Source organism: Callorhinus ursinus, unplaced genomic scaffold (genome assembly GCF_003265705.2).
Source record: "Callorhinus ursinus isolate GAN/ISIS: 27379988/994484 unplaced genomic scaffold, GSC_fseal_2.0 scaffold2, whole genome shotgun sequence".
In the NCBI taxonomy this organism is placed as follows: Eukaryota; Metazoa; Chordata; class Mammalia; order Carnivora; family Otariidae; genus Callorhinus; species Callorhinus ursinus.
In genome coordinates, this window is record NW_027397064.1 from 19,657,246 (window position 1) to 19,666,815 (window position 9,570).

At 42.6% G+C, this 9,570-nt stretch overlaps 1 protein-coding gene across 2 annotated transcripts in view; it reads right to left on the reverse strand.

Moving 5' to 3' along the window:
* The window catches only part of XRCC5 (X-ray repair cross complementing 5), an 88,179-nt gene that overhangs the window by 46,294 nt on the left and 32,315 nt on the right, over positions 1-9,570 (reverse strand). For both annotated transcript variants that reach the window (XR_012374237.1, XM_025891933.2), the window contains exons 11-14: positions 9,247-9,384; positions 8,318-8,408; positions 5,855-5,988; positions 2,272-2,468 (exon numbers count right to left, since the gene is read on the reverse strand). Coding sequence is in view for 1 of the 2 variants with exons in the window: in XM_025891933.2 (XP_025747718.1) it covers positions 2,272-2,468; positions 5,855-5,988; positions 8,318-8,408; positions 9,247-9,384 (560 nt within the window). In the remaining variant the exon portion in view is untranslated. The remainder of the gene's footprint in view (positions 1-2,271; positions 2,469-5,854; positions 5,989-8,317; positions 8,409-9,246; positions 9,385-9,570) is intronic.

Consider the following 9,570-nt stretch of genomic DNA (forward strand, 5'->3'; position numbering starts at 1 on the left):
GGTGCTCTTACCTTTCTGAAATGAAGAAATCACTCCTAACACTCAGGATTCAACAGGTCCAGCATGAATACTAGATCTTCTCAAATACTCAATGTTTTATTGGATAATGATACTATTATTGCTTTGGGTTCCGACTCCTGCCTTCCTTTCAAATAGTTCAAATTGCTTCAGTATCTGTAATTTCGTTGTTAAAATATCTCGAGATGAAGCTGTTGTTAGATGACGAAACTCTTGTAAAGGTAAATTAACCAAAATCAGATCGTGAGTGGCAAAGCTGGAATAAAAACTGGTGATGCCCAGCTCAGGACTCTTGTCTTGGCCTGACACCTCCTGCAGACATTTGCCCACTGCCCAGTCTTAGCCCCTCACCTCTACAATGGAACTAGGTACTGTGAATATGGAGGTGCTGAATATACACAAAAACAAAGCCAGTTGTTAGCAATTTTTCCCCAGTAGGGAGACCACCTCTAAAGCTGGTTGAAGCCTCATCATTAAACTTGAGGGGTTTAAGAACCTTGCAGAAGGGACTGGGTCATTCTTCTTAAATACAGGAACTACTCAATAAATATTGGTTAAATGAGTCATTTCTGCAGTTCTTAAAAGCCTGGAAGATTTCTGAGAAGAAAGGGTTAAGAATAGGCGTGTGAGGAGGTGTATGTTAGGCGTGTGAGTAGGTGTATGTGAGCGAGATAATCCCCAGGCCCCAGGCCGATGACTTGGCATTGTCGCAAACCACTGTGGAAGCAGAGCACAAGCAGCCCGCGATGCGCTCGGGCTTCCTCTTCCTTGAAGAGTGAGCAGGAGGAACAGAGCTGAAGGTGTAATCACTGCAGGGATCAAATCACAGAACAACAGTCTTTGGGGCCTTCATGGGGTGCTTTTTAATCAGCTAACTTGCATTTTAATCAATGGGAGGAGGGAAAAACAGCCCATTTCTTTCCCACAACACCAGAAGGTAATCAAGATCATGAACTGGAGCTTTAGTACACAGAGAAGAGCCACATGACTGTGGCAAGACCACAGCAAACCTGTCTCGGGAAGGAAGGGACTCAGAAGCGTACAGAGCTGTTCTAAAATCCTAATCCAGAGGGAGACAGTGGGTGAGGACAGCAGAGGGAAAGTGGATTCTTAGTGACAGTCTCCCCATGTACAAGACAAGGAACGCACGGCTCTCCAGGGTGTTAGGAACGCACATGACAGAATATACCAATCCCGTGATTTTTGCCTTCCAATTCTGATAAAGCTTGGGGTATTAACCTCTAAAAAGTCAAAGAACATGCAAAGCTTTCTATTCAACATGGAAAATAATTCAATAAATTTAAAAATTTACAGAACCCTGTAAAGGTTTCTGAAAGTTATTCTGTACTCCTCCAAGGGGGTATTTACAAACAATACGCTTTAGTCTGTCCATAAAGATACAGATGTGGGTACGAAAACAAAAAAAGGAAAAAAAAATACGGTCTAAAACTGAATCTTAGAACGTAACCTAAAGAAATGAATAGATCATTTTGATTTGGGGAGAAAAGTCACCAATAACTGAACCCACACCTGGTAAAATCAATGTTATCCACCTAAATGATTCGGGATCATCAACAACTTCTTAGGATTTTTGTTTTGCTTTGAATGGAAACTGACACAGACCGTGAACAGAATCTGATGAGGGAAAAAACTTATTTAGCTGCCTGAAAGCTTGATTTAGTTTAAGCTTGATCACAGGAAAGCATTTTGCAGTCCTTAAACTACAAACCCCTCACTCCTGGTACACCCAAGTACATCACTGATATAGTAAGAGCCAGGTTTCCATCCTTCCTCCCACTTTTCCTCCAAAAATCTCGCTGCTATTCTCTGATGCCAGCCTCCCAGCTGAGAAAACTTACGACCTTGAGCCCTGTCCTCAGTCCCAGCACCCTACTTTGAAAACAGGAAAAGTTAAGTCTTAGATGTTCAAAAACTGTTTAGCCTTCCCATTAAACATAAATCACCAAGAATGTGATGCTGACCAAAACATCAACAACCCAAAAGATAGCTCTAAATTCCAGGTAGGAAAAAAAAAAGGAAAAGAAAGAAAAATAAATTCCAGGTGAATTTGTAAGGATAATAGATCTACAATGGACAGAGAGGAGAAACGACTACTTTCAATGCAAGGGTCAAACATCAAAAGGTTTCTTCCCTCAACCACAGACCCATATGCAACTCTTAATTCCAGAGCTCCTCTAAGACTGCACAGTCTTACATACTCCAATGTCAAGTGCAACGACATCGAGCACTTACTTGTCTTGGAAAATGTTCTGAGCAGTCACTTGATCCTTTTTCTTGATGGCTTCAGTCAGAGGGAAAACGGTCTTTATTTTAGAGAGCAGAATCTGACATTTAGCTGTCACCTCAGTGGGGGGGTCCAGCATATTCAAAATATGCTGCTGAATAGGGGGCAGAGGCTCCTGGGGATGTAGAGCTCTATGTAGCAGACACTGTGGAAAAGGAAGAGGGTTTTAAAACACAGATGTAGACATCACACATGATCACTAGACTTTTCTGATCAGAGATCCTCTGTGTTTAGTTTTCGAGGGCTATAGGATTCCTACCACCTATAACAGGGAACAAAGAGGTGGCCTTGGAAGCACCTGGGTTAGCAGGACACCGGCAACATCTACAACCAACTGTAAACCAGATCCGAGCCCAGCAGTGCCGTCAGCTACAGGCCTCTTAAAGAAGAGGCTCATCTTACAGAAAGAGGCTGCTGCTTCTACCACCCAGACAATACACAAGCCTCCCTAAGACGCATCATTCCAGAAGCATCTAACCCTTTTGGCTTCCCTCAGCACACTGCTTTCTCCCTTGCGTTATCTTAGACAACAATGTGTAGCAAGTGAAAACGGGGATCAGGTGGAGCTGCCGAGCTCCGTGAGTCCCAGGCAGAAGTCTGCAGGAGAGACAGAGTACTGGTCTGTCCCAAACCCCACAGAGTGCTGAGTTTGGGCTCTTCTCCACTGGTCAATCCACTTCTGTCCATGTGCTCTCCCAGCACTCTTGTCTGGGGACCAAGCCCTCGAGTGGGAGTCACCACAATCACCTTCTAACGGGGCTCCCTGAATCTACTTTCACTGTCCTGTGTAGTTGAAGCCGTCTTAAACCGAGCCCTTCCCACACCCAAAGAAGTCAAGCACACCACAGCGCCTCCCTCATCCACCAACCTCCTCCCTCACTCACACCCCAGCTAGGCTAGGCTCTTCCTGCTTCACTCCCACGCCAGTGCAGTCCAGGTTTTGGGGCCTGTGTTTATCGCGCTCTCTGGCTCATAGGGCTGCCCCTAGATCTCCACGGAGTTGGCCCTATTTCCATCCTTCTATTCCATCCTCAAATATCACCTCCTCAGAGAGGCTTACCCTGACACTCTACTCCCATCCTGCCGCCCAGTGCTTTCCCATCACCCCTGTTTTATAGTTTGTAAAGCATTTGTCATTATCTAAAATTATCTTATCAATCTTATAGTTTACCTCTTTATTATTTAACCTCCCCTCTTAAAACTAGAGATCTTGTTTGTCTTGTTTACTGCTAAATGTCAGGTACCAAAAACAGTGGGTGGCACATAATAAGCAGCTAACAGGTGTTGGTTGAAGGAATGAGGGACTCTTTTCCGGGACTCTATTTGTTGATACAAGTGTCAGGAAGCAGCACCAAGGACGGGCTGGGATCAAGGCCAGGGCTGGTCTGCACTGCTCCCATGAGTGGAAACCTGGACAAGCCATTCCATTCAGTCACCGGTACTGCTTTCCGGCTATGAAGCCAGCTTTGGCAATGCCAGTATCTGCCCAGAAAAGTAAATACTCTCAAAGGAATATAGGAAGATAAACAATAGGAGGAAGACAGATCTTAAAAGAGAGTTTAAGAGTTGCTTAAAAGAGAAATAAGTTTTAAGACTGTAATCTCGGGCGCCTGGGTGGCTCAGTTGGTTAAGCGACTGCCTTCGGCTCAGGTCATGATCCTGGAGTCCCGGGATCGAGTCCCGCATCGGGCTCCCTGCTCAGCGGGGAGTCTGCTTCTCCCTTTGACCCTCTTCCCTCTCGTGCTCTCTCTCTCTCTCATTCTCTCTCTCTCAAATAAACAAATAAAATCTTAAAAAAAAAAAAGATTGTAATCTCAGCTCCTTTGCTATTAAATAGTGTTACTTTCTTGTAACCTCAATTTTTAAAGAATTGAGATTTTTTGATTGAATGAATTTGATACATATCCCACTTAGTTTTATCTAAAATGTAACCTTTAAAAAAATATGAGTGGTTGATGCTTTAGAACATCTCCTGTAGGGTGATGGCACTGTTTGAAAGAACTGACCTTTTCTTTCCTTTGCTAGAGAATCATTCCAAAATTCGGTTGGAGAACAAGACTCCTACTATGCCCACCTTTAGAAGACTTAAACCTTGATAATTTTAAAGAAAAAAAAAAAAAACCAGGGAGCTGAAAAGTTCTTACAATTCCAAAATACTGTTTCATATCACAAGGTATATGACTTATACTACCCCATGGACTGTTTTCCGACCCTGTAGAAAATGTAAGCTGGAAGTCTCCATTCTAAAACACAAAAACCTCAGCTTAAATAGTAAATACCGTCTGAGCTGACGTCCTCTAGAACTTTCATGTGCTGCTCCCTCATCTCAATACACCAAACCACACTCTTCCTCCTCCAGAGTATATTCATTTGTCTCAGAGTCTCACTCCCATTTTCCGCTTTCCTAATTACTCGACGTTCCCTTGAGCATCAACAACATCAGCTCCTTTAATGTGAAGCAAAAGGAGAAACCAAAGCGATCCCAAACCCTATGAATCTACCCCCAACCTTCTTGTGCATAATTCTTAATTCACAGTGCTCTACCTCAGGTCACTATATTACCTACAAAGCTTAGAAAGCCCTCAAGATATAAGCAGTAATCCCACACGCAACACAGCAGACTACTCTGGAAGATTCTGTGATATTCAATTGACATTTCTGGGAAAACAACTAGGACAAACAATGGACAAATATCCTATCCAACCCCCCCCACTGAAAAATGAATTCCAGATCTTCAGTATGAATTCTAGGCAGTTCTTTCAAACAGTGTCAAACTGTTATACAGTTCACAAAAATTCTATTTGGATATTAAAAACAAAGCAAAGTCTCCTTCATATAAAATAGAGGAGAAAATCCTAGAACAGGCATAAAAGAAGAATCTGCTTTTTATTAGAAAACTAGCGTTTAAAAAAAAAAAGGGTGCCTGGGTGGCTCAGATGGTTAAGCGTCTGCCTTCGGCTCAGGTCATGATCCCAGGGTCCTGGGATCGAGTCCCGCATCGGGCTCCCTGCTCCTTGGGAGCCTGCTTCTCCCTCTGCTTCTCTCTCCCTCTCTCTCTCCCTCTGTCTCTCTCATGAATAAATGAATAAAATCTTTAAAAAAAAAAAAAAGAAACTAGTCTTCCTCCAGAAAAATAATTTTTCCTTTTAAAGATTTTTAATTTATTCATTTGAGAGAGAGACAGAACACGAGAGCTCGAGCAGGGGGAGGGTCAGAGGGAGAAGCAGAGCTCAATCCCAGGACCCCGACATCATGACCTGAGCCGAAGGAAGACGCTTAACCGACTGAGCCACCCAGGCGCCCTGAAAAATAATTTTTCAAGTATCCTAACTTTACTTCTTTCTTTCTAACAGCTCAGAGTACTTTTATCTTTTTTAGTAGGAAGAGGAAGGTATTATTCTTCCATTAAATAAAGCAACTGAGGCTCTCAGACGACAAGGACGCTTGTTTGGGACTGGCCAATTACACTAACTTTTCACTCAGGTCTCTTTCATTTAAAAAAAAAAAAGTGGTTCATCTTTTCTCTCTTACCTGAAATAATCTCTGAAATTGAGGATTTGGGATTTTGCTGGTTGGAAACAAATCTTCAATGGTGTCCTCCTTTTCATCTTTCTTTACCAAGCTCATGGAGTCAATCAGGGCATCAACAGCACTCAACTGAGCCTCTAAACCAAGGATAAAAAGAGTGTACAAAGCAAAAATGATTACCTCCACTGCTCTCCACTAAAATGAATGCTTTGCATTCATAGATACAGCATTCGTGGCAGGTTATACACTCCAGGCTTGGCCAAAAAACAGTCTCTAGTTATTCAGTCATTTAACCTGAGTCTTTGTGTTCTCTTTCGTAGAAAGAGCTATTTCGAGTAGCTGGTCTCCTAGGTCCACTGGGTGAACTTCTGCAGTGTAATATCATATCAAAAGCAAGAGTTTGATCCAGAGGAAGCACCACAGCCATACAAAACCCAACTTCTATACGGAGACTCAAAATATTCAGTGTTCAATGACTTAGTACATTCAAAACAATTAGTAATTAGCTAAAGGAGAAAAACATGAAAAAGAAAAAGCCAGTACCTTTGGTGATGAGGTGTAAGCTTTACAAGGATTTCCTAGATCTTGTGTCAGAGTGACTTAAGAGGAAGAGTAACCTAACGGGAAGATACCAGTAGACCAGAGAGAGTGGACTCCTTCCCAATCTCCCCAAGTCAGAATGAGCTCTCTCCCCTCACAGACCTCATGGCCTATATGCACACCTGTGTCCCTGTCTTACCCCACTCTGTTCAAATCATAAGATCCTTAACAGCAAGAACACGACATCTTCATCACCTCTCTAATACCTAGCAGAAAGCAAGTACTCCTCAATAAAAACCTACCGACTCAACAAAAAGGGGCACAGTCCAAGGCAATGTGGATGAAAGGCAATACTTTCCAAAAACACTTCTACCTAAACCACCATGTATAACTTCCATTCTGCTGATTCATACAGCAGCTCAGCTGTTAAAAGCTGAAGTGCTGTTTTTGGATCATTCACAGCCATTAGGCAAAAGGTGGAAAAGAGTAAGCAGTTCCTAAAAAGCCCCTTGGGCTTCTGTTCTTCCCTTTTCAAATTATCTCTTTTACTACAAAAGGAAAGAGCGGAGGGATTTTTATCCTGATACATTTCTATCCCATTTTTGGATTTTCCAGGGGAGGTTTCAGACACTGGCACAGCCATCACCATCTTAAACTGACTACTGCAGGGTCCACCTGGCAATAGGTAGGAGGTTGCACCTGTGCGTGTGGAACATTCAGTGATTTCCATTTGCTACATCAAACTACCATCAGGCCAGATCACTCTGGCATTGCACACCTCTATGTAAATATCTGCTTGGGGCATATGTCAAACAGTTTTCACGACCCATTTCCCAATGGAGAACGTCCAAATAAAAATATGCAAACTCACAGAAAATAAATCAAGAGACTGAAAGATACTTAATATTTAGATCCTGAGTGAATGATTTATGTCCATGCGATAATTTCTCAACAAAGTTCTCTTTTTTAAATGTCTACTCAATAAATGTTTGAAATTATCAAGACGTAGAGAAATAATACTGTAACACAGTGGAGGCTTCTAAACTTTCAAGTCCATGCCTGGCTCCATCAAGATGCAGAGGGACTCACTTCTAGAAGGTGAAGACACAAGCCCTAGCGTCTATTTGATTCCTGGCTTTTCTACAGCACACTGCTCCTCAAGGATCTAACCAAAAAAAACAGAGAACCCACTTCTGAGACTCACCTCACAACTCCGTAATCCTATATTGACACAGACTTAAACTTTCAAACTGAAACATCTACTCGTTATTTTGTGTTCTTTTTGGTACATATTCTCTACACTGGCCCACTCTGATATTTTATTGCAGCTGTCTTAAACTATGAGCTCTAAGATAGGATTTGTTATCTGTGAGAATCATTCCATGCGGCACCCTGACATTTGTAGCCAGATGCATAATAAAGGTCTTTTCTCATCAAGCTCAAAGTAATTCCCAGAAACAAGGAACAAGGAGGCCTGGAGGGTTACCTATAAACTACAAAAAAAGGACAAAGAGAAAAGTTAATCTCCAGCACTTACTTTTCAGTTCAAAATTAGTTACATCATATTTTATGTAGGACACTAAAGTCACAGCTTTGACACTGCACGTCAATTCACTTCAGCAGAGAGCGAACTGGTTCACAACTAGAGAAATGTACATCCACTTCCAATAAGCTGCTCCCTAGCTACAAGCTCTAAGTCAGAGGAGTGAAACCTGACAGTGTTTGGAGAGTTCAGGGCAAATCTATCCCTACTATGAAAAAACATGATGCACCACCTTCATCATCACTGTGTACGAGCACAACTGGAATCTAAGTAATTCCACCCTGTGAAGTCTCCCGGCCCCTATCAATGACTGCAGACAGGTGATTTCCCAAGGACAGTCTGCGTTCAGAGCCAATTAATGAGCAAAATGGAAATAAACTCACCCGTGGGAATGTATTTCTTATTATTTTTCAAAGATGAAAACATGTATTGTCGCAAGTCTTCCATAAACGGCAGCTGCACATATATTAAACACTAATGAGAAAGACAGGAGGTAAAAGCAGAAACCAAATTAATGGAAAAAATATAAAGGTGGTCCCAAGCACCATGCAAGTGGCGCAACAAAAGTATTTCAAAAATCAGGCAAGTCAAGTCTGGTACGTGGTAAGTAAATTGCTTTGATTTCTGTTATTCATTGTTTACAACTGTGAAAAGTACAAAGAATATTAAACAACAACAACAACAAAAAACTTAAAAGAAAGACTATCAAAGAATACCTGCAAAATGTGTGACCAATACAACAAATGGAAAAGTCACGGTGACTGGAAGGCATATCGGGAAGTCAAGATATTTGCCTTCTCCTTTCCAGTTATACCACAGAAAATTCTCTGAGAAACAGGAGATGGTCAAGAATCTAAGCCTGTATTTTCAACAGGAGAACCCTAAATAAACTGAATTTTTCAACAACCACAACAAAATCATACCCTTGACCTTTATCCATAGTCTTCATTTGTAAAACTAGGGGCACTCTCTATCTCCAGTAGGTTCTGCGAGGTCAAGAAGGGTGAGAACTGAGAGGTCACTGGACTGGGCAAACATAAGGTTACAGGTAACCTTCACTGATTTGATTTAATAATAAGCTCCTCACATACTTTTATAATTTACGTTCTTTCATTACAACTGAAAATGTGGTTCACAAACTGCGTCAGCCTTACTTGGGAATTTGTGAGAAACGCACAGTCTCAGGCAGCGCTCCAGACCTACAGAATCTGAACCCCAAGTCATTCCCACGCACGTTCCCGGTTGAGAAGCACTGTCCGGAATAAAGGAACTGACGGGAAATAATGAACAGTGAAAGAACTGTGGGTTTTACCTCATAGGCGTCCTTGATATAAGGAAGTGCCGCGCCAACCTGAGGATGAGCTTTTCTGTCATAGGCATATCGAACTACGGCCACCATGTCTAATTCATCCAAGGCGTGAATCAGTGAGGAGAGCGCTACCGCAGCGGCCTGGGAAGAGAGCCGCAGGATGAACACGGAGACCGCAAGTGAGCCTTCCTTCCCCCACACAACTCAACACAGCCAACCCGGGAGCACGCGCGCATGGAATGCATGGGCCCACCCGTGCACAGAGCTGCACCGTACCGTAGTGCACACAGCTGCACAGTACCGTAAATGCACCGGCCCACCCGCGCA